The sequence below is a fragment of the Haliotis asinina genome, chromosome 8 (genome assembly GCF_037392515.1).
Source record: "Haliotis asinina isolate JCU_RB_2024 chromosome 8, JCU_Hal_asi_v2, whole genome shotgun sequence".
In the NCBI taxonomy this organism is placed as follows: Eukaryota; Metazoa; Mollusca; class Gastropoda; order Lepetellida; family Haliotidae; genus Haliotis; species Haliotis asinina.
Window position 1 is genome coordinate 22,892,256 of NC_090287.1, and position 26,644 is coordinate 22,918,899.

At 37.5% G+C, this 26,644-nt stretch overlaps 1 protein-coding gene across 5 annotated transcripts in view; it reads right to left on the bottom strand.

The window, feature by feature from the left end:
- Positions 1–1,141: 1,141 nt before the first annotated feature.
- Positions 1,142–26,644, bottom strand: part of LOC137293435 (RAC-gamma serine/threonine-protein kinase-like) — a 64,677-nt gene continuing 39,174 nt past the window's right edge. For 4 of the 5 annotated variants that reach the window (XM_067823968.1, XM_067823970.1, XM_067823969.1 and 1 more), the window contains exons 3-13: positions 24,508–24,569; positions 23,870–23,995; positions 22,337–22,448; positions 21,957–22,050; positions 21,173–21,304; positions 20,218–20,283; positions 19,079–19,270; positions 18,186–18,314; positions 16,997–17,211; positions 16,351–16,438; positions 11,507–11,810 (exon numbers count right to left, since the gene is read on the bottom strand). In XM_067823968.1, coding sequence (XP_067680069.1) covers positions 11,574–11,810; positions 16,351–16,438; positions 16,997–17,211; positions 18,186–18,314; positions 19,079–19,270; positions 20,218–20,283; positions 21,173–21,304; positions 21,957–22,050; positions 22,337–22,448; positions 23,870–23,995; positions 24,508–24,569 — 1,453 coding nt within the window. In that variant the 3' untranslated portion in view covers positions 11,507–11,573. Of the gene's footprint in view, positions 11,811–13,056; positions 13,320–16,350; positions 16,439–16,996; positions 17,212–18,185; positions 18,315–19,078; positions 19,271–20,217; positions 20,284–21,172; positions 21,305–21,956; positions 22,051–22,336; positions 22,449–23,869; positions 23,996–24,507; positions 24,570–26,644 lie in introns of all 5 variants that reach the window. The other variant, XM_067823973.1, reaches the window with a different exon arrangement.

The following is a 26,644-nucleotide window of genomic DNA, read 5'->3' on the forward strand; positions in this document are numbered from 1 at the left end:
GAAAATACAATCATCCAGAGTTATTAGTACGCGAACCTACCCATGCCTTACGGATAGTGACCGATGTGAGCATACCTGATCATAATTGCTCGTCAGCCACTTCTGCCTGTCGTCTTAATAAACATAATGTGCAAGTGTGGATTGATTGAGCATCAGTCTATCACTGAGCAGATTTCTGGAACTGAGTGTGCATCAACTGGGTCTGTGATTCCTTAATGCATGTATAGCGGGGCGTGGAGTCATCCCACGAATGACATCATTGCGGTCAGCCTATTTGGTCTTGTTGACAAGGCGCCCGTCTTCACATCAGAAGACCCATGGTTCGAATCCCTAAACAAGACTCGGGACTTGTATGGCCGGTACATGCACAGTGACAAAAGAAGGCAATAGTGTCTGTCGAGCATTTGGTTGACAGTCTTAGAGGCGTTCTTTGAAACATTGGAAAAGAGAGGCCATCATCTTTTCAGCTGATGGAACGGGCTTCGCTGGATATATCAGATGTCATACTGCTTTGACTATTACTGGGAGGCATAATCCTCCATTTCGTGGGCCTAGAGATGAGACCTTTCCGTTACGTACCATTCTCTTCCCACAGAGATAATGGTGGGAAAGCTAGTCCACATCACACGGGAAAGGTGAGAGTCTCATCTGATCCAGCGATAGAACGACCTTTCTGGTTGAGTACTGGAGGGACAGGAAATAGTACGTTTTCATCAAATTAGAAAACGTAGTGAAATTAAGCCTGGTTGTGTATGTGGTTCAAAATGCTGCCTGTAAGCAGAATAGTATTATACAACTGCAAACAGTTAAGGGTACATAATGCATCCTCTCTTTTTCGGTTGGTAACTTTTCACACCACTTAATGTCTCATCAGAGGGCTTATAACCCTGGTCAGAAAAAGCCCACAGAATCTTTGAAAGCCAACTAAAATAGGCATTAGGTACTTCAAATAGGCCGAGATGGTGTGGTGGAGCATGTTCATGATGTCACCACTCCCCAGCAACGGGTGATTGTTTACATGCCTCACTGCCCAGTAAATTCCTGTTTCCATAATGGATCTATCTCTTCAATCACATTGATAGCTGGAGCCTGAGGTGCCACACGTTTAATTATGCATCATACATCAACATAAAAGAACAAATAGAAATGTGTGTTTTTATTTTCATGACATGTTGAGCCATATAGAATACACTTGTACATTATACAGAAGAAGACATTAGTATCATTATGTTCAAAATTGTAACAATCAGCATCACAAAGGGAGAGCAAAACAGCTAAGGGTGCAGGTACACATACCAATACAGACATGTACTGACGAATACAGGACCACTGAACATACTCAATAAACAGGCAATACATAGGGTGATATCTATCGTTTTACCTGAAGGGAAGGGCAGTCATCGTTTGGTTTAGTCAGTGCTTATACTAACCCATTCTAACAGATGACAGCAAACCATATAATGTCAAGATACCATACTGGTATGTACCGAGCATTATGTGTACACTTTACCATATGTCCTTATCAAGCTTCAAGCATGTTACAGATAGGTAACTTGCTGTACTAATGGCACGTGTGCGGATCACCTCATTCTCAGAATTCAGACAGAGAGGCTTCCCTAATGAATTCAAGGAGCAGTAGCTGCTCTAAGGATACTTATAGTGTCCTGATGAAGTCTGCACCAAAGTGAATAAAACAAGGTTATCTCTTGCTTCATTTCATGACTCCATTAACCCCAAATGTCCCTCCATTTTAACTCCTACTGACACAGTTGAGAAACATGAAAACTGTCCAGCTTGAAATATAACTGAATAGGCATTATGCCTTGATTTAGAATGGTAAAAACTGTTTCCTTCCTAAATTAAGAGATCAATCTTAAAATAATTCTTAATTCATTTAATTTGAGCACAAGCCTATGAATTAATAAGAGTATAATAAAGGGCCTTTGGATTAGAGACAGTGAAGCATTTATACATGTCTTTCCATGAAACATGATGCAGCCTTCTTATAGGTGAGCTTGTGATTTCGTCATTTTTATTGTCTCTATCTACACAATGACCAATATGAGATAAGAAACAGTCTCATATTAACCCGTTAACAGACACCTAGACTGCCATCCATGAACTGAGGGACAAAAGCTGTTTGAATTAGCAGGTCTATTGGTTTGTCACAGCCTCCTGGTGGAGAGAACATCTTTAACAGACACTGAGGTGATGTACAGCACACTGTCCACTTAACAACAAACAAATGGGGACCAAGTGAACTATTGATACTTGTAATACTTCCAAGTCATTCTATACATACATAAAAAATATAGCATCTATGATGAAATATTTGTCCCATAAGTATATTGTTACTAAGATATAATATTACCTTGAGTGTTGAGCTAGTTGTAGTTGTAAATCCGAATGATGTTGGTGACAATTTGAATGTTCAGAGAAGCAAGTCTGTATTTGTGAGACAGATGTTTGGGGGATTTAGAACATGTAAGTTGTCATTAAAACATGGAATGAAATGATATAAAAATAAACTGAACTATGAACATTGCAAACAAGGGTTGTCTGGACTATGTAGACAAGGAACTGTATGGAGCCACATGGATACAGCAAGCCTGAGATTACTTTCCTGTCAGTTTAAAATCAGTTGGAAAAATATCAGAAAAAAAATAAATAAATAAAAATAACATGATAGGCTGACAATACTATTTTTATAAACAGTTATCCCAAAATACTAATTATTATCAAAAAAGAAAAACAAACCCCGAACTGGTCATCATTTATCTGGAACTAATCATAGGGTGCAATGGGCGGGTGAGATTGGTCTTGGGACACTATCATAGTCTGGAGATCAATTATTTCAATCCAAGCTTTACACACACAAGCATACACACAACTGTTCATATTAATATCAAGTTTATGTGCTCATAACGTTGAATTTGGTATTGTCTCATGCCCCCCATATAATTGTGACAAAATTCGGAAGAACCTCACGCACTCTTTGTTTTGTGACATCCTCTCTTCATTTCACCTGCCCACTGACCCATTTCTTTTAAAATGATTTTTGAAAGTGATATGTTAGTTGTTGGAAAATGAGGACTATTTTCTTATTCGGCTTGCAGAATACTGAGTAACAGTTGATACATAAAAGCATATATACTTGCCTTTTAATGCTTGTACAACAACAAACTATCTGAGTCGTGTATGAGACAAGTAGGGGAAATTACATAAGTTATGATGAACTATAGTGATTATCAGTCTCCTGGTAAATACTATGCTCATGAATATATTTCAGACACTGAAGCTTATTAATTATTACTCTAAAATTAAAAAAAAAAAGCATCAAATTTAAAAGAGAGAAAGTGTGTGTGTGTGAGAGAGAGAAGAAATTCAACCCTGATACAGATTTGAAATGTTTCTGATTCAGATTTTGATATTTTGAATACTATGTACAAATTGGGCTGGAGGATAATCCATTATTAAAATATATCTACAAGTTAATGAAATAACTAATCATTCTACAAATTAAATGATACAAACAATATTACAGTCACAATTACTCAAATAGCACTTGGAACAGGGAATAAAATACATGTAGACATCAAGTTAAACAGACTTAAATGTTTCACCTCATAATGTCATTCCAAGATCAACAACATCCACAACAATCGGCACAAAAATAAACAGACTAACATGGAGATGTATGGGACTCATCTCATATACTTGTATCAACAAATGAGGGGACCCACATTCAACATATTCTCATACTGCCCTCATAGCACTCAAGGATGAGGGATGCAACTATGTTGTATAACCTGTCATCAATAGGGGACTGTTCCACCTACACGCTCGGCAGGAGTAATCCTATGCCACTCACTGCAACTTATAAATGTCTTGTGACAAAAAATCACTCCTGAAGGCAAATCAAACAAAACTGTCATAGCATAAAATATTTTCTATCTTCTAAAATTTCTTACTCCTACCTTGCACTGTCTGCTTCAGAAGTAAGTTTCTGCAAACAATCAGATATGGAGCATTTGGTAGCGTAGTCTATGATCCTACATAAAGTCATATAAACAAAGCAAGTGTTTCACAGTCACTGCCTGGAACCTACTTTGTTATTACAGATGAACATGGTTGAGGTAAGGGTCACATAAACAGTTGATGTATTTTTCCTGTACAATGTATTTCAAACAATCTGCAAGTTTCAATAATTCTACAAAGCTAAAGAACAGTCTAAAATATTCAAGGCCCCATCTGCAAGGCAATCTTAGAACTACGATTACCATAGGCCAATGTTTCAGTATGAAAGATATGACCACATTAGTTTTAAGATGGCTTGTGGTAGAGGCCTAAGAATATCTGTCTCAGTGTTGTCTTCCATACCTGAACACTCCATCATATTAAGTTTCACTACCATTTCTGGAAACACATTAATCAATGGATGAATGAATGAGTACGCTAACTTGAACTGCATGCACCTGCACAGTTGGTAATAGACTAGAATATTGTGCCTTGTTCTTGGATCAGGAAAACCAAGGGTCAAAAGAGTGAGTGAGTATTGTTTTATGCGACATTGAACAATATTTCAGCTACCTCAGTGACTTGTATCTGCTCTAGTCAGGCAATTTAGTAGATAATAGCAAAAACAGTAATGGTCAAATACTTTTCTCACAACATTAGTGGAACTGAAGTTACACATCACAAGAGAATTATGTTTGAAGGAAACAGAGTGTAGACATGTTCCTGGATGACAGATGATGCTGGCAGACCAAGGATCATTATCAGGGGAAATCTGTGAATTTTCATCCCTATGCCCCAGATACTGCAAAAATGAGACAAACTAGTCTGAACATTGAAAGATCTGCATCTTGATTTGTTTGGGTGGCATTCTAAAAGTTGGCGGTATAGAGCTGACAAGACTTCATGGATGATCAACTTCTTTATACATGTATTCACAATGGCGACATTTCATGCTTGAAAACGGGATAAGGATCCAGACCGGAACATCGCCATTGTCAAAATAAAGAAGTTGATCATCCACAAGATCTTGTCATCTCAAGATCTGCATCTTAACCGAAAGACTGAACATCCCAAGCTTGTTCTGAAGGAGGACCAGGCATTCAGAGCAACATTGTAGCCATGACTGTGGTTCAACATGTAACACTAGAGAGGGTACTGGGCAAGGCAAGTGGAATATTTAAGGCAATGTCCTCACTAGTCTGAAACAGAGGGTGAGAGAGGCCTAGACTTTTGGTTAAAAATGTTAAAATTTGTTTTCAGTTCCATCATTTATCTGTGCTCAATCTGTCCTCATAAACTTTGGGGAGAAATGTGATGCTCTGACATCAGAACTTGTAACTGCAACTGGAAACAACTTTAGTTAATCTCACCAGTAAATGAAGTAGTAATCTGGGAATTATGCACAAAACAATACAGGAAAATCATTAATAACAGACATGACTTTTTTAGCATTTTCAATCATGACTGGGTACATAGCAAGGTCCAATCATGACATGGTAATTTACTACAGAACATGAATAATACCTGGATGTACAAGACATTAGTATGTACAGAAACACAGCACATTCAGCTGGGATAGAACTTGTCTGTCTGCCTAAAACTACATGGGTGAGTGGTTACAAAAAACATTTTGAAATACAGGCATTTCCACCTATCTGATGAAACATGAATTCTTTGTCATTTTGTTTTCACAGTTTGTTCAATATGGTTGAGAGAAATGAGCACACATTGTCATTAGGTAACGATAGTGGGCATCGTAGTGTTCACAACATAATACAGTGGAAACCCTCTGAACTGGCAGCCCTCAATATCGGCACTAGAATTTGGTCCCCAGAGAAGCTAGTTGATATATGATTGTTTATATGTGTTCTAATCCAGCATCAGTCTATTCTGTATTTCAGCACAACAAAGTCTGCCCAATTGACTGTTTATACAGTAATTAATGCCCTCTAAACCGACATCCAGTATCTTGGCTCTCCTATTGATAGGCTGATTTGGATGAGCATGTATTAACACAACTGATTACCCTTCATGAGCTCATTCATGTAGCAATTTGGTAAGTGATACGTGTTACCTGTATTATACATTAATCCAGTTAAATCAAGTATCAAATTGGCAGGGAAACAAGTTTCCAAAATTTTGAAGGAGTGGAGAATTCAGCAGTATTGTACACTACAAGGAAGATTATACTCAGGCTGCAAAGGGGATGGTTCAATAACCAGCATGCCCTCTATATCAGCATGTTTGCCAGTCCCATCAAATACTGCTTTAGAGGGCTTCCACTCTACAGGATATTTTGTAGGTAGTGTTTACAGGATAGTATGTGTGTAGGTCTGTAAGGAACAAATTCACTCACCCTGTAAACAGATAGGCTCAGATCAGTCAAGTTCTATCCCTGAATAAGTCATTAAATATCAAGTGAGGCTCACTGAAATGCACCCAACTATGCCAAGGCTTGCCCTTGTAGCAGAACACGATTCTGCCCTCCACTCTGGGGCCTGAAACAGGGTGAAGCCTGAACAGATCTGGAAATGTAGATCCCACACAGAGTACTACAACTTAGGTTTCACACAAGTTACTCAAAGAATTAACACTGGCTTCAGCCTTGAGATTGAGACACGTGTCATAGTAGGTTTCTACAATCCGTAAATCACTTATTGTCTCTGGACCTTGCTGCATTTTCAGCAATAAGTCAGAAACAAATAGATGATTATAATCCCCGCACACATCTAAAAAAGACTGATTAAAATGTGACTTCCCCCAAACAAACCATTTAAGAAACAATGCTGTACCAGTATGTCACACAAGACAGTCAATGATCCAGATTCCTTGTGTCAATGAAAGCTTGCAGATTCTATCCAGGAGACAACATGTCAACTGAGTTCGTAATGGAATCCTATCAACAAAATCACTGACATTATATGAGCTGGCCTTTAAATAATAACAAAAGCCTTGCAGTTTGTGATCACAGGTAGTGGTGAGGTGCTCTGTCTGTGAGAGAGAACGACGTGATGTGAAGAGAAGGAGTCTTATTGCTATCAGTTTAAACAGCAGAGATTTACCTGTCTCAATTACCCAATGATTCCACTGAGCAATAAGAGGCAGATACTGCACACCATTGGGAAATTAATTTGGAGAAGACAATGCTTAATGTTCCAGGAGATAGGAACACAAGTACAGGATGTGTAAGATACAGCTGAATGCGATACAAGAGTGCGTTACAATACACACGTCAATACATCAAATTTGACTATTTCAAAATATTCATAAAGTACTTCACATGGTCAATTATCTTCACAAAACTGTATCGGAATAATGCCCTTGCTAACCTGGGAATCCCACTGCCAACTGAATTCTTGAATCATAATTATACCAGAATCATGTCAATGCAAGGAATCCTATATATTGCTACAATCATGACTTTGTCGACAAATGATGATGGAAATACCTCAAACCTCTTGTGAAAAGTGATCTCAGCATGACAAGCTCAAACTAAATGATTCAACACTCACAACATATGTATAACGCATGTAGTGGTGATATGCATTACATCTGAAACATGCATGGTTTATCACAATATTTGTGGTAGTGAGGACCATAAACACAAATTACTATAGATGTATTTGATTCTTTGTTTCTCTTGCACTGAAACAAATGAAGATGACAAACATCTGGCCCCATGAAATATGGCAAGAAGACATACTCAATGGCTTAGCAGGAAGTTCCAGAAACAGACTCAAGCCAATTCCACTTGTTTTCAAGGATAGCCAAAAGTAATAACTGTATGTTTAATATGTTTCCATGGAAACGACAAAAGATATTGTTTCCTAATTACTTCAACATAAGGCACAGATTACAAGTCGTTTTTTTTAATCTGTTTGGTGAATCTAATGGCAAGACAGTAAAACTTACACTTTATCACGAGACTTATGTAATTGAGTTTGCGAAAAATTAAGTCCACCACCAAAACAAATCCTGACACCACAAACTACCTCCAACAGATGAAACTGAAGGCACAGTTAATACTTGATTAGTCTAATGCATATATTCATGAGCACACACACCTATGTATTTCCTCATTATGTTATGTTATCTTCTCTTAGTCAAGTATAACATTAAGTGGGCCTTTTCATATTGAGTGATCTTAGTTTCAATTGTCCACATCTCAGCATACGTTAATCATAATTTTGGCTTTAACCCATTTTTTTCTGGTTATATATGGACTTGTCAGCTTGACTTAGACACTCACCACTTTGGTGAAACCCATGGACAAAGGTATGGTGCAGACAAACCGAAAATCTGGGTAAATATGGGATTCAAACCCATGATCATTAGTTTCAGGCACATATATATGCCTTTGATGACAGGGCCACCTATTCTGCACATTATACTGGTAAAGATGGTAGGCACTGATCAGATGTGATCAGGGAGCTGATGAAAATGCCATCTTCTTTTTATTAAGTTTTGCAGTTGTTTGAGGAGATATTTTTCTTCATTTCAAAACCTATTCAGAACTTGGTACATAGTGAGTACAACAATATTTCTTTGCAAATAGGTTCACTGACTGGACAACTATTTTATTTACATGACAAATAAATTCACATGTGGAGGTAGACTAATAAACAGAAGTAATGAAAGAATATCAACCTAACCAAGACAGACTATTGTCATATATATATAAATCTACCACTGAATAACCATAACATATCCATCTGCTGACTGAGCTAACTCACGCATATAGTCAAGACATGTTAAAAGCATTAACACATTCTACTGATGAGATTGTTTCAGTCTATATGAAACACTTTGTTAAAAATATTGCACCTCCATATTGGGCCTGTACTTTCTTATATGATTTGAATCCCATAGCTTCATGTGGCCATGACTTAAACTTTATATTTTAAGAAAGTCATGTTGTACTGAAGAGCACAATACAGCCAATACAGATACTGATGAAAAAAGTGAGAGTGTTTAAAGCTGCGTTAAATAGTATTTCAATTTTGTCAGCTTGATGTGGTCTCACGGTCATGATGGTCCAAGGGACACAACTCTGCACAGCAAAATTTCAGCACCTAAGACTGCTGGGCCTCTCTTGTTACCCCAAGAAAGGAAGGTAAAAGTTCACAAACTCCAAAGGAAGTGTTTGTTGCTGACAGAACATACGTCATAACTGAGGCACACAATTGGACAAGCCGAACCCATATTTGGAGCAGCCTAGAACAGCAATAAGATACTGCAAGGCTCCAGGGGTGACCAGGCCCCTTTGTACACATCAAGAATCTAGAAGAACATTTACTGTCCAAAATAGTGGTTAAAGATTTTACATAAAAGCTAGTATGTTTCATAATCTATATAAATAAAAGTGACAACTTAACCAAATCAGATTGAGTAATGTTTAACAAGAAAGATAACAACAATAAGCAAAATTGGCACAATGAATTACATATCAAACGACCCAGAGTTTATAAGTCAACAATGATGAATAGCAAATCTAGGTCATATAGTACATAATAGTTAATAGAATTCATTATACATCACTAAATCATAATCTTGTTTCACCACTGTCTCCATTCTAACAGTGTCTTCAGAGGTATAAGAGCAAAGGGAGTTAACTCCGGCAGTAGTCCCTTGGTATCGTGTCAGTAAGTTAATCATCTTGCACCATACACAAGCTTAGTAAACAGTACATGTTTTACACCCAGTCAAAGTAAGTTCATCCTCTTGGTTCTCTGTTCATGAAGGAACGGAAAAGAAAATTTTGTATTCAAGATGTTGTTCTGTCCTAGGTTTAGATTTCTGAAAGATGAATGTGTCACCTTGATTTTGGGTAATTTCATAAATGTTACCCCTTTGAAGAAAACCATGATGCATGGTGCTAAAAATCAAGAATCATATTCAGGTCAAATTTGGGATTTGAACCATTAAAGACTGAATGATGCAGTTTAACATAATGTTACTGTGCCTTACATCAAATTGCAATCCATGCCACCTACATCTTTCTGTTAAATGTCTGTGCCAAGTAAAGTACGGCCTAAAGATCAATTTGGGATTAAAACAATCACTATAATGATGACTGATCAGTGTCATGGAGAGAGAAATGAGGTGAACATATTTACTGCTTGAAGATATGATACAGTTTCAATTTGTTTTCATTGAATCTAATTTCACACACAAAAGATTGACAAATCATCAGTGATTACCAATCTGTATGGTGCTGACGAAAAAATGGCCATGATTGGGTGAATCTAATCTGTCACATACAATCCTGGCATATCTAAGGGATGCAACTCTGCACTAAATTAGTGATATCCTAAACAAACCTCTGTACCAGTAAGGCTATAATTAACTTGCAAACCCTGCCATATCATCATACAAAGCAAGACTGACTCACAATGTAATGTCGGTAACCACAAAGAACACACTCACACTCTTACTGTAATATCCACACATAGAAATTGTAAAGGCCTGCAAAGTGAGTTGGATGTGTTTGTTTCTGAGTAACTATAAAGTATGAAGCTATAAGATTAACAATAATGTTATTTATAATACCTGAACAGCAATCATCTACCACTACTTCAGTTTTTCACATATATCAAAAATAGCTTCTTAATTTCATCCTATGTGGTCAATTCTGGACATATGCATCATTCCTTCTGAAGAAACAAGCACACCAATTAACAACTGCTCTGGGACACAAGAACTAGATGGGTTCAACAAGGGGCTTAACTCAATCAACTGCCACATTCCTGAGTATATAAGCCCAACACAGCATAACTCAAGTGTACTGGGTCTAGATTTTCAAAGCCCTCTTAGCGCTAAGAGAGTCGTAAGTGCCATTCATTAACATAAACTTATGACTATCCTAGCGCTAAGAGAGCTTCGAAAGTCTAGGCCCGGCCTTGCAACGTTCTAGCAGTCAGTCATGGAAGTCCACTGGAAATGTTGATTGGAACACAAAAAAATACCAGTTACCCTTGATTTCATATTTACACAATCAACACGATCCCACCTGACAAATATTCGCATATTATCTCAATATACCTGACATCATTCTAAACTTTCAACTGTTGCGATAACATTGTTATCATTTGGTAATCATTATTAACTTATATCATCCATCAGGATCTATAACTGCAATGATATAACGGTAATGCAACTGACACGTATGCAGTAAGACACAAAACAAAAGATACAGATGGCAATAGCATTAAAGTCATACCAATGATAACAACTAGCTGCAATTTCAGGGAGTAGTTCCATTTTAGGGAAAATTCAACAAAATTACAGAAATACTAGTGAAGATCAGCTTTTTACAGTTTTAAATTTTGAGACCTGTTTAAAATACCATTTTTCAAAAATAGAAGAAGTTACAATTGATATGTCAATTAATTCCTTATTGTATTCAGAAAATGCTTTTTTTGATTGCAAATAAACAAAAAAACATATAAATCTCTGTCTAAATAATGCAAAATATAATGAAGTTATTGAATATTATTTCCACCTAAAATGGAGGCTCTCCTGGGTGCCAGCAATGTGGTAACAACTAGCTGTGGACATTAAAAGTGTTCGTTTGTAGCTTGGGCAGAGGCACTGAGGTAATTTCCGAAACTGTTCCTGCTTCCGTGGTAGGAAAACTGCTCGAAGTATGGGAGCTCGTTATCCTCTGTAATACTCTCTAAGTGACTGCCTCCAAGCTCACTGGGGGACGTGCTCATTGGTTCCTGAGCAAATTCTTCTGGGATGTATTTGGTATCCCACGCACTTTTCACATCCGGTTTCCAAGGGGGACAAATCTGAGAAGAAACATGTAAAGAGATGAAATACTGCATCTGAAAGTGTTTCAAGGTTCCATGTAAACAAAGGACATAAATATTTGGGTGACGCTTCATATAAAAAGCTTAAAAGTGCAGGACACTGACCAAGGCAGTCACAATGCTCTACACTACAAGGACTGGAGTCACACAAAATGCAAGAAAAGCCATTCCTCATTGTCCAAACAATAACTCTTCATTAAATTCCTCTAAAATCTCAATTTGCAGTTTGGAAATACATACAAGCACAATCCCCCTAAACCACTGGAAAGAAGATAAAATACCACCTTTTTTTTCAAATGAACTCAGTTAATCCATCATGCCAGAAAAGTTTAACAACAGTAAAATAACAGCATCAAGTGTGTTTGAAACTCTCCTCACCATACTGTCATAAATAAGATACTGTTACTGGCAATGCAATTTCAGAAGAACAAAAATCCTGAATAACAGCAATTAAAAAAAGTTGCATGCCTTGAACAAACTCCCTCTGTGAAGTCTGGATTAAATGTTTTTGCCTGTCATGAGTTCCATTTCCAGATTTGACCTGATTAAGATCCTTGGTCTGTCTTCAGATTTCACCCAAGTAAGACAAACGAATAAATGAATGCATTGTATATCTCTCCCCTTCTCCCCAATAACCTGTGGCAAATCTGAGATTTGAACCAGTAATCACAAGATACTGGCAAGTCAAGGGATGCCTCTTTGCACAGCAAATTACATCCCATGAAACACGTGTGCCACTCACGTCTGAAAATGTCCTCAAAGTTAACAAACCTACATTTTGTTTTGATGCTCATATGCGTGAACACAATAGTTAGTGCTGACTGGGATATGACAATCTGTGAATGTGCTACTGAGGGGTGCTTTGACTACATCCATCAGCATGCAAGTGGTAAGGTGGTATTTAGAGCTATTTCTGTTGCATCCCATATCAGTGTTCAACTCAAGACATCCTGAAATAAAGTGTCACATCCAAAATTATAACGCAGTGCCATCCAAAACGTCAATAGAAAGTTAACAGAAACCAACTGTGTAAAAAAATCAATGTTAAAGAAGCAAAATTAAGCAAACTGTAGCACCATAAAACAAAACCCATGTTTAGAACAGACAAGAAAGCATAAAAAAATGTAAATAAAATTTCAAATTAAAAAAAATAATAGAAAGAGGCATGTATCCTCTCCCTGCCGCCTTTAAATGTGAGAGTAACGCTAGGCCACCAGCTACCGACCTATAATGTTAACGCTGGTCATTCTTAAGTGAGGATTATGTCGTCCAGGTTGTCTCAAAGCTCATGCGACTGCTGGCGAGGCTACCGCGACTGCCATGGTAGGAAAACTGCTCAAAATATGGCATTGTCTCCATTTCCTCGGTCACCGTCTCCAAGCAGTGGCCACTAGGGGGTGTGAGCTCCACCGATTCCACAGTAAATGTTTCATCAAAGTAGCGCGTGTCGGTCTCGGATGTCACCTGAGGCTTGAAAGGCGGAGTCACCTGAGGGAGTGATAGATAGCATGCCAAAATTAGGCAAATAAAGTAGACGAAGCAGAAGCACAGACAGAAGAAAGCAGCTATGCGCAGTCAGCTAGTCTCCAGGACAACACATGAATGAGATAAGCAATGAACTAATTTCCCTAGTCTCTGAACCTTAGTTACTCGCATACATTATTTTGCCCTTAAAACAAGATTTATCATTGACTTATTCCTCTAGTCTCCACTTCATGGTAAAACTCTGATGAAACCTAAAATTAAACAAGCCATATTGTAGCAGCAAGTTCTCATCATTCTCTGGCTTTATGGTTGTTGTCACATAACTTATTCCCCTTGTCTCAAAGCACATGGTATACAGTATTTTCACACGTGATTGAGATTAGCCATGTACTAACATGACTTATTCCCCTGTCTCCCAAGTTCTGGGTATACAGTATTTTAAAACATTGAAGATGAGATCACCCATTTCTTATCATTGAGTGTGACCTCCCAGCATGTATATTTTGAGATTTTGTCATATGTAGAAAATACAATCTTACAGATGATACAAAGTGGGAATTCTGACATGAATTATTACAGGTAACTACACTGAAAGTCAGAACTGGTGTTTACAGAAATTGACTATATTATATGTGTGAACTGTTATACATGAAAGAAGCATACATCAAACCTATACTGAAGCCTTGTCATTAATGCTACCAATACCCCATTCTATGAAACCAATACCCCACTAGATGAATCCAATCCCCCTACATATATAATCAATATCCCACTATATGAGTAGTATAGGGAAGCCTTTATTATGAACACCAAAGAGATCGTAGGCGGTTCACGTTAAACTGTTTCATCGATATAAACATGACATAGGCACCCAACCTTTTTGTAGTAGGGGTAATAGTAGCAAGAGCTAAGGGGCCCACCAACGTCTTATTTAGTAAATAAGGCGTTGTAGAGACTTTTTGTGAAAGTGGTCCAGAACTATCCTCGCTATATGAAACCAATCCCCAACATATATAATCAATATCCCACTATATGAAACAAATTCCTCACTACATGAAACCAATCCCCAAACAAATGTAATCAATATCCCACTATATGAAACCAATTTCTCACTATATGAACCAATCCCCCATGATGTGAATCAAATACCCACTGTATGTAATCAATATCCCACTACACTCCCCCAAAACCCCACTTCATGGAACCAAGACTCCACTCTATGCAACCAATACCCCACTATATGAAACCTATACCCCACCATAGGGAACCAATACCCCACCAAATGTAACTAATACCCCACTCTATGCAACAATACCCCAATATATGAAACCTATACCTAACCATATGGAACCAATACCCCACCATAGGGAACCAATATATCACTAAATGAAACCAATACCCCACTCTATGCAACAATACCCCAATATATGAAACCTATACCTCACCATATGGAACCAATACCCCACCATAGGGAACCAATACCCCACCAAATGTAACCAATACCCTACTCTATGCAACAATACCCCAACATATGAAACCTATACCTCACCATATTGAACCAATACCCCACCATAGGGAACCAATACCCCACCAAATGTAACCAATACCCCACTCTATGCAACAATACCCCAATATATGAGACCTATACCTAACCATATGGAACCAATACCCCACCAAATGTAACCAATACCCCACTCTATGCAACAATACCCCAATATATGAGACCTATACCTATCCATATGGAACCAATACCCCACCATAGGGAACCAATAACCCACTAAATGTAACAAATACCCCACTCTATACAACAATACCCCAATATATGAGACCTATACCTAACCATATGGAACCAATATCCCACCATAGGGAACCAATACCCCACCAAATGTAACCAATACCCCACTCTATGCAACAGTACCCCAATATATGAGACCTATACCTCACCATATGGAACCAATACCCCACCATAGGGAACCAATACCCCACTAAATGTAACCAAAATCTCACTCTATGGAACCAGCATTACCTTACAAGATCATCTGACTGTGACCATGTTTTTCAGAACATTTCTTTTGGCATTTCATATTGGATACTTCTGTTACAGTGTACACATTTAGTCAATCCATATGTTGTCCATTACCACTGTTACATCACAACACCGTGGCATTAGTAAGGTCTGGTACAGAGGACAAACATGCAAGCATGGCAATTTACAAACATAAACTTAATCATTTCCTCTCCTTGGTACACAAAACTTACAAACTGGTCGTTCTTTCATATTCAGCAGTAAATCTAAAGACTCGGCATTACCATACAAAAATCTGCGCATTAACTTGTTTGTGGTCTGGTGAAGTAAATGTGTTGAGTTACCTCCCATTGTTTGTTGTGTTGTTATGAAGGTGCCGTGTAATAAATATGCAAACGCAAATGGGATGAAAGCATCTATAATGAAGACAACAGCGTTATCCAACACCAGAGAAGAGGTATATTTTTGCTTCAATTATATATCTAAATATTCACAGAATATTTCTAAATGATAGATTTAAATGATGTATCTACAAATGACAAATATGATAAAACAGTTTAAAGTATAAAAATAAAATTAGGATTAAAAAATGCAAACAACATTAGCTTGGACTGAATTGTCAACTAAGCTTTAGATTCATTTTTAAGACAAAGCTACCTTCGCAAACAAAACAAAATTAAAAAACTCCCCGCTGCAGAACAGAACTAGAAAAGATACAAAGCTAACTTCTGATGGTCATTTCTCCAGGTGTAACTAGGAAGCACATAGAGCAACTGATCAGTTTGACAGCAAGTCAACACAAAAATATCACAGTACTCTAGCTAGTTATGGCAACTACAGTTTAGGTTAGGGAGTATTAACCTTAAGACTTGAAGGTGTACCATGAATACCAATCATACCCTGTGAGTTCACAAAAAATATACCAATCATACCCTGTGAGTTCACAAAAAATATACGAAAAAAAAGTACAAAAATACAGAAAGGTGAATAATGACTGCAGTGATTTACCTTTTTCTCCGCCAGATCTGCCCAGTTGATGGGCATGAAGAAGGGATGAGACATTATTTCCCTTACATCAGCTTCACTGCCACCGAGTCTGTCAAGATGTAAAACAGAAATAAAGCTATCTGATAACTGGGCACAGTTCTATAACATATTCATCAGTGAGTGAGTTTAGTCGTAAACCACACTCAGCAACATTCCAACTATATGACGGTGGTCTGTAAATAATCAAGCCTGGAACAGACAATCCAGTGATCAACAGCATGAGCATCGATCTACACAATTTGGATAGAATGCGTTAACCAAGTCAGCAAGCCTGACCATCTGAGCCCATTAGTCACCTCTTACTACAAGCATGGGTTAATGAAGCCCAATTCTAACTCAGATCTTCACAGGTAAGTCCCATACATTGCTTCCTGTGAGAAGTAATGTTTGTGACTGTCCCCAGTCTGGAAGCATAGAATTAATTTCCTGCGATTTATGATTGGTGACTTAATCCATATAGTGGTCATACACTATTTGGGTCCTGAAACCAAGAAGAATGTCTATCACTTTTAAGGCAGTTCACAATGACTGTCAATAAAATCTGTAGATGTTGGTCAAATGATGTGTTTTGATTGTGTTAGCAGATACAAAGGACATTTCCTCTGACCTGTCTTTGGGATTTTTGGCCAGAAGGCCTGTGAGTAGACTCTTGGCATCTTCGGACAACGTCCTGGGAAACTTGACTGACTGAAGCAGGATGAGTTCGAACAGCACGTCGTGGTCTCGGTTGTAGAATGGCAGTCGACCACACATCATCTCATACATCACAACTCCTGTCCCCCACCAATCCACTGCTCTCCCATAGTCATTGTCTTCTAAAACCTGGATAAGGATGGGAGTAAATTATGGCTTTGTGACCAATATAAAAACAGATCGTCTTCTCCTCTGTTCTGTGCTTGAATCAGATGGATTTAATACTTCTTTGGACAGAATTTCAGCCAATTATGATGTGCAAAGTTATGTCAGAAAAAGCCTATAGTGATGTTTAGTGATGACTTTTACCATTAAAACAATGCCAACAAGGTGGTGTAATGTGCTAACAAAACCAAGTACCATAATATTTTTACTGGGAGAATGTATAGCATAAGAACTCATCTATATTCCCATGTCAGCTTAGTACAAGTTAGTGAGTACATGAGGCAGGCTTAATACAGCTTTCAATAGTATTCCTGTTGTATTGTGATAGACTGAAAAAAAGCTTAATACTGAAAAAAAGCCAGAGATAAAGCAGGTCTTAGATGTTAGTCACAATGGGTTTTTAAACTACACTCAGCGGTCTTAAATCGACGATAATGGAGTAGCTGTATCTTCTAATTTCAACCAAGAGTCATAAGTTTCTGGATTAACCCATTTGTTCTCAGCGTTTTACTTAACGTACATACCTCCTTGTAATACAAATCTATGGCAGTGATTTGAATATATGATTGTTTGTTAAACAACTTTTATACTAAGATGAATAAAATTTTGGGATTCAATTTTTAACTGTCAAGGTAAAATTATGATGATCAGCAGTCTTAGTTTCACTTTACTTTATTGTTCAAAGTGAAATTAATCAAAACGATTTCACTGCAAACAGACTACAGCCATGTGGGAAATCAAATCTAGGATTTCAGTGTGACGAGCAAATGCTTTAACCATTAGATTAAACCACCGCCTCAGGTAGAAGTGAAACAGCAGTATGCTAAATAATGGCGTCACATTAGTATTGATTCATTCAACAAGAATCAAAAGAGAACAAACAATGTTTCCCATGTACACTTGATCCTCACTTGAAACTATGGGAGTACTGAACTGACCTCAGGAGCAAGGTACTCTGGCGTTCCACAGAATGTGCTGGTACTAGCACCGAAGTGCATTTCTTCCTTACACAGGCCAAAGTCAGCTATCTTAATGTGACCATCTTTGTCCAGTAATAAATTCTCCAGCTGGAAAGGAATGTCAGACAGGAATTCTTAATGTGACCATCTTTGTCCTGTAATAAATTCTCCAGCTGGAAACAAATGTCAGAAAGGAATTCTTAATGTGACCAGTTTTGTCCAATAATAATTCTTCATTGGAAAAGGGGTGAGTGAGTGAGAGAGAGATAGAGTATGGTTTTACACAGATTTTAGCATTATTCCAGCAAATATCATGGCTGGGGATACCAGAAAGGGGCTTCAAAAATTGTACTCATGTGAGGAATCGAACCTGGGTCTTCAGCGTGATGAGCGAACGCTTTAACCCCGAGGTTATTTGTGGTATGTCATGTTTATATCTATTTATCATATATCTTAATAATTCATCTTATCTCTACATTAAAAGCTTACTAAACATGCACTAAGATGGCTTGATACTTCTTATAATGTATCAAATTACCTATTTGTTTCAAACATATACACAGAAGATAGTAACATCTTGTTTCTAATGGACAGTATTCATTTCATGTCAAATAATCCCATGAACAAAATCAGGCAAAATCCACACTCTCAATAACCACCATTTTCCTGTCATTAGTGAACATGAAAATATTCACAAAGTTCAATCACGCTCCAACGCCTTTAGAATGCATGAATAAACACCTTATCTTGGGATGAAAATATACACGCATCATAGAGAAGAACTAGTTCACTGAATTAAAGTTTAAATCATTTAACAATCTACATCTTTTCAGTATGGGAGGCAATATATTTTCTCCAACTACAATTCTCACCTTAAGATCTCTATATACAATATTATTTTCATGCAGGTAACCAAGGGCAGATATGATTTCCGCGCCATAAAATCTTGTCCGGTCTTCCGAGAAGACACGATCTCTGGACAAGTGAAAAAAAAGTTCTCCGCCATTTACATACTCCATCACAAAACACAGGCGGTCTGCTGTCTGGAATGAATACTTCAGTTCCTGTGGAAGAAACAACATACCCTGGTGAGTAGAAAACTCGGTTATTTAACAATGTACACATTACAATTGGAGTAATGTTGAAAGTAATGCAGGTTATTGACCTTTGCCATTTTGCAGTTCAGGAAAGATACAGCCACATAATAATATACTGGACAAAATAAGTTAGGGATATTGCGGTGGCGTGGAGGGCGAGCTGGTTAAAGCGCCAGGCTAGTGATCCAGCAAGATTGAGGTGATGGGATCCAGCCCACTTGTGACTGGGTGTAAAAATTTTGGAGTCAACATTGTGTGCAGACTCTTAGAAATATCCTGTAATAATAGTAGTAATATTGTTTTTTTTATGTCAGTTAGTAAAATACATCATTATTCATAATTTGAAAATTTATAAATATCCTAACTATTTTTGCCCAGAATATACTACACATAACAACACACATGTAATGTGATGGCATATTTATGTCAAATCATGTGTTAATTTCTTCTCTATAAATATTTCAGAGCAGGTGAAAAAGAAACATGTTCATAACGCTTTTCATAGTAGTGAACTTGAGATACTGATACCACTTTGAATATTTAACTGACATTCTCATGTGACACTGAAATAATAGCAAGTAATTCAATTGTTTCACGCAATTTTATCACCCTGGTCATTACACATGAACAATTAAAAACTTGAAAGAAATGTGTTTTCTTTAACATCTATTGATTAGTATTACCCCCCAAAAAATCCCATATGACAGCTGCTGATACATGTACTGGTATATAGTTTAGTGGTATTACTGACTTCCTGGACCTAGATGTCTGAAACTCTCTTAGCGCTAAGATAGTCATAAGTGCCATACATAAACATTTCCTTACGACTATCTTAGAGCTAAGAGAGCTTTGAAAATCTAGGCCCTGGTTTACAGCATTAATGTGTGTGCTGAAACAGTCTTTTCAATACATACTGTCAGGAAAGGATGCTTTGTTGTTTGCAGAACTCTGTTTTCTGTTAATGTGTGGGTCACCTCATCCTGAAAAACAGATAAGATTTACATGATTGATTCATTCACGGAGAAGTCTGATCCCCAAAATACATGTCGTTTCTTTAACATGAAGACACTGAATGAAATACCCCTTCAGCTCCAAGGAACAGACAAGGGAACACTTGTCAGTTGATTATCAGTTACAATTCAGGCTAAGGCCAGACCAGTTTGATATCTTGATTCATAAATTGTCAAAAGTAAAATACTTTTACCATTTTACAGCAATATTACTGTGACTGGTAATTTTTCCCCCTCCAGCCTTTAGGTTTTCTAAGGACAAAAATCCATGAAACAAGAAATGAAATTGGTCTGGCCTAAAGTATGTTTGGATTCCAAAATGAGATTTAATGTATATAGCAAGTCAGCAAAATGAAAACATGACTAAGTCTTTAAAACATTTGATGTACAGCAGCCATGGATTAAGATGAAAGCTCTTTGAACAATATTTCAGTAATATCAATGTGTCAACTGTTGGAAAGAAAGCTTCACTTGACAGATGTTAGATTCTTGCCCATTGGAACCCCCAGGCAATGGATGCTTCTGAAAACCTCGTAATTGCGATTTAAACCAAAGAACACAGGTCCCTGGCACATCTAAGGGACATAATCCTACATAGCAAATGATGCCAATTTACACAACCGGTCCTATGCTCCCAACAAACTGTAAAGTAGGGAGGACCAGCCTGGTCTTAATGTGTCAATCCTAGATTGTTAAGCGTTCGTAAAGAAATTTTACTGCTGCTAATATACACCACCTTACCAGACAGGGAGATTCAGTCCTCTGAGTAAATAAATAAAATAACTTAGATACCAACTTCACATAACATCACAAGTTTTGAGTATTCAGTTTTGTCTTGCTGAATGAAGGTATATCTTACCTTTGCAATAATTACTGCTTTCTTGAGGATTTTGATCGCATATAAATGATTTGTTGCTTTTTCTTTACATAAAATGACTTTTCCAAATGTTCCTTTCCCGAGCACCTTTAGAAATTGGAAATCATCAAGTGACTGAAAGAAACAAAAATACAGTGAGTCAGTCATTGAATGCTTAGTATTCTGACAGATGAGGCAGTGTGCAAGCAAACCACCAAATAAAATCATGACACATTTCTTACATCACATGTTCCTACATGGTTTGGAAGCATTAAACATTTTTGCTATGTTACCTGACACAGTTCAATGTACACAATGGAGCTCACGTCATATATAACATTACTGCCCATATCAAATCTAGCCATATTCAGCAGCCATCTTGACCAAAGTTCCAAATCTGGTTACTTACTGCGGATGCCCTCCCAGGTCTATGATCAGTTGTCCAAGGGCTTCTTTCAAGAAGCAACCTTAACTAAGGTTAACCTAACTCCCATTCTTTAATACTGCACTAAGGATACCTTAAGAAAGTGTAACCACTGATTCCTTAATTGTATTGCTTCTAACAACATGCATGAGGTACAAGGGATGTCTTTGGCACGGAAACCCTTGTGGGTTCCATTTCACAAAGCAATTGTTAGCCCAAGATCTCATTGCATTTCTCCTAGCACCTATACTTCCTATGTTACAGAACAGGAGGTATGAAAGGTACAAGAAAAGTTATGAGATCTTAAGCCTACGACAGCTTTCTGAAAAGGCGTCCTAGTGTGAAAGTTTCAGATCTCTGTACCTTCTTCCTTTGTGATGACAACAGTCCACATGCACCATCTTCAGTGACCTTCAGATCCTCAGCTACTGACTTGATTGCCTGGATCCATTCCTCCCTGCAACATCATACAGTCAATTTCATATGTAACTATGGAAACCAGACATGATCCATTCCTCCCTGCGGCAACATCATACACTCAACTTCCTATGTAAGTACTGAAGTAAAGGCAATCTCTCAACCCTCAAGGCTAAGGATCATACCGACAGGCTTGGGATTTGATTAACGATTAATTGTATCCTTATGTCATCTATAAATGCTGATGCTATCAATTCATGGACAAGGCAATAAGCAACAAAATGTTTACACAGATGCAAGTACTCACATTTTATTGCCCTCCTTACCTTTCACCAGCTGACTCTACACAGAACATTCGCTCTACAACAGTTGTCCATTGTAAACCTCTGATCATGAAAGTATTTGGCTTAGGTCTCTCAAGCTTCATCAGCTGACAGTCTGCAACACAGGACAATAGGGCAGTTCAGGTGACTGTGTAAGTTTCTCAGTGGAATATTTGTGACAGGCATAATAGTAATAATAATAATCAAAATAACAAAGTAGTGTATGTTGTATGATTCCACTATATTGTTACTATGGTTTTTCCTAATCAAGTATAAGCTAGAGAAAATACCAAGGTTAGGTTCCTTAAAGCGATTGTAGCGCTAAGACAATTGTAACCCCCATACTTTAACATAGACTTAAACGACAGTGGTAGCGCTAAGACAATTGTAACCCCCATACTTTAACATAGACTTAAACGACAGTGGTAGCACTAAGACAATTGTAACCCCCATACTTTAACATAGACTTAAACGACAATGGTAGCACTAAGATGATTGTAACCCCCATACTTTAACATAGACTTAAACGACAGTGGTAGCGCTAAGACAATTGTAACCCCCATACTTTAACATAGACTTAAACGACAGTGGTAGCACTAAGATGATTGTAACCCCCATACTTTAACATAGACTTAAATGACAATGGTAGCGCTAAGATGATTGTAACCTGCATACTTTAACATAGACTTAAACGACAGTGGTAGCGCTAAGACGATTGTAACCCCCATACTTTAACATAGACTTAAACGACAATGGTAGCGCTAAGACGATTGTAACCCGCATACTTTAACATAGACTTACACGACAGTGGTAGCACTAAGACAATTGTAACCCCCATACTTTAACATAGACTTAAACGACAGTGGTAGCGCTAAGACGATTGTAACCCGCATACTGTAACATAGACTTTAACGATAGTGGTAGCGCTAAGACGATTGTAACCCCCATACTTTAACATAGACTTAAACGACAATGGTAGCGCTAAGACGATTGTAACCCGCATACTTTAACATAGACTTAAACGACAGTGGTAGCGCTATGATCACTTTGAGGTATGTGGCCCAGGTGTTTGTAGCAAGGGTGAATGTATCCTGCTTCACTTGTCACTGTCACAAACATAGGCAAAGGCATGTGAATTTTAAATACAGATCAAGTCAAAATGGGGAATTTTATCAGGCAGTATTTAGACACTGATGCACTGAATGCAGAAGCATTCATCATAAGTGTGCCATTGAACCTTTTAAAGGCCTAATTATGATCTGAAATGGTGTGACCCTTATCAAAACAACTCAACTCATTTCTTACCTGAAATTAACCAACGATTCTTGAAGAACTCATCTACTTTCCAAAACCTTGAAGTTGAATTACATTTAGAAGATTTTAATCTGACAATGTGGAAAAACTGACCATCACATTTTCAAGAATGAAATGAGTTATACCATACTTCATGTAATGAGTGTGTGGTGTGGGAATGAAGCATGTGACTTCATATGTCTGAAGAAGCAATACTGATAACTATCGAATTGTACTACATACCTTTGACAGTGAAGTCATTGAGAGGATCACTAAGGTCACCATTCTCAGGTTTGGATCGAAACCCAAGAAAGGACCCATCTTGTCGAAGGATAAAATAGCGTTTCCGCCAGTTTCTGATATGTTCACCTGTACAATTAGAATTTTATTTTCAGCCACAGTTATCAGGAAAAAAAAAGAAAAAGAAAAAATGTTGTGGTTCCAATTACATGTGTCTGAAATTTAGGGTAGGAAATTGGATTTACATTTTATTTTCATCAGTTTTTAGAAGTAAGCTGTTTATTCAATCGCGCTTGCAGCCATCATGTTCACTTTCTCTATCAGAATGACGTATGTCCATCAGTGCAATATCCTGAGTACGATATTTTTTATAGGCCTCATAAAAATCTAAGTCACACACACACACACACAAAAAAGATGAAAGTTAGAATTATCCTTGCTTCTTGACAAACACTTTAATTCAGGAAACACTTATTATCCAAATCAATACAAAATCAAGAAAGAATCATCACAGAAAATAGAAGGAGTCAAAAGACTTTACCATTCTGTCATATACTGTACAAACATGTATCACAAAAATAAAATCTTTGGGATTCCAGACCTGCCAAAAATTCTCACCTCAACAGAACTAACTGACTCACCTCGTTTCCACAGATAGCCCTCCTTGATGATAGACAATGGACTCACTTCAGCATTCATTGCCCTGTAAGAGATTGTATGTTATATCTGGGAATAGTACAGGTATGTCAAAGGCTGCACCTACAATGTCAATACTGTAGGTAGCAAAATACACAATCAACACTGTTAAACGGGCACTTTGTTCTTTAACCTGCTCTACCCTACAGTGTTAATGAATCACACTGTAGCTTTGCTTTGAATGACTAGACACATTTACTAGTCTGCAAGTCCCTCTATAACCAGTGAAAATCAAAGAGGATGACCTGTCTTTAGCATTTCATAAACCATGTGTTATGGCTCTAATTCACACATGTTTTTCCCCTCAACCATAAGATGCCCATATCAACGGCACTTCATATTTTCAATATCAACTCCCTTGGGCCCTTCAGCCTGTTGGCACAAAACATCCATACAAGGTACCCATTCACAGATGGGTGGATTGTTAAAAGGAAAAGGCTTCAATACAAGTGCCTATTTGTTATCAAGAGATGTGTAAGCCTTCAGTGAAATTAAAACACTGTTTGTATGTGGTGGGTCACGCATCAAATGCAAGATAGGACATAATGAAAACATTTAGCAAGTAAAATCTTATTTCACTTGCCTACTTCAAACTTTTCATGTCTGAGAGGTTCTGTCTTTTGGTTTTGGTCTTTAGCCTGAGAAAAAATGGACAAACATTAATGGTTGTAATGAAATATTACAGCATCGTGTCATGGCAATTTCACAGTTGAGTGTTGTCAGTTGTATTTCCCATTCATCATATCTTGATTTAAACAGTTAACATTATTATCCCTTTTGGAATAACTGCTAGAAAAGTTGATATAAATGCCATCGTTAACTATTTTTGAGTTTACATATATATAAAGTTCATTAATGGATCAAAATAATCGTTATTCTTATGTCTGAGATGAAGGCCAGTAGCATCATTGTATGACATTGTCTTTTCTCTAGATTCAATCTTTTTTTCACTTCTCTGCATTTCAAACAGTATGCAGAAGCAAGGAGCAAAGACTATCATTCTGGAAAACATTACTTAAATCACTAGCATCTATAACTAACATTGTTTAGCAACTCACTTTGTTCCCTTTAATAGGAACAAGCAAACATCTGTTCGTATATCTTCCACCCCACTTCTTAGGTTTCATATGGCATACTAAATCAAACTGCTACCATCAAAATACTAAGGCTGGTTAAAAATATTAAATTTTTCTCAGGCACAATTTCTTAAAAAGTGACGAGGGCGATAGGTCTATTTTTTTAATTTTTTAATAGAAAACAATATGTGACGAGGGAGGAACACTTTTTATTTTTTCTCTCTAAGAAATACAACTTTGGAAGTTTAACACATGTTAATGAGCTGTAGATTCAGTCACACGCGTTCTTACAGACACTCATTCTTGTAGTTGACAAATGGATGATTGGGACGCGGCCAAGTCAAAATTATTTTTTTTGAATAGCAATAAAAAAATTGCTACGTGCACACAAAAAAATTGACGCCCCAAGGTCCAAGAAATATATCACAAGCCTAAGGGAACCGGGGGTGTGGTGGGCAAGCTGGTTAAAGCACCAGGTGTCGGGATCAAGCCAGTTTGTGATCGAGTGTAAAAACCTTGGAGTCAGCTTTGTGTATAGACTCTTTCAGTGTTGTCACAACCCCTAGTGTACAGTACACAACCCTATGCACTAAAAAGCACCCATGAATCCGTTGGTATATAACCAGATGTTGGCCACATGGATACATGCAAACACCTAGTTGCAGGTACAGCAGCGTGCAGTAAATCTGGACAAAGTACTGTGACTATATCTCAGTCCACCCAGCTCTGAAATGGGTACCGGTACCTTGTTAGGATGAGAGAGGCACAATAAACTTGGTGTGCCAAGAAACAGCAAGAGTTGTATACTCTCCAGGGAGTTGAGATTGATAATATGACGTGACATTGAGATTGACATCTAATGATCAAGGGCAACAAATACCAGCACCTTGAGCATGCACTATTTAAAAAAAATCCAACAAACAAATAAAACCAACCTAGTGTTTGGCCATTATCTATGGAACTCCACTTGTTTACGAACAATACTGTTGTACACTAACTGATGCAT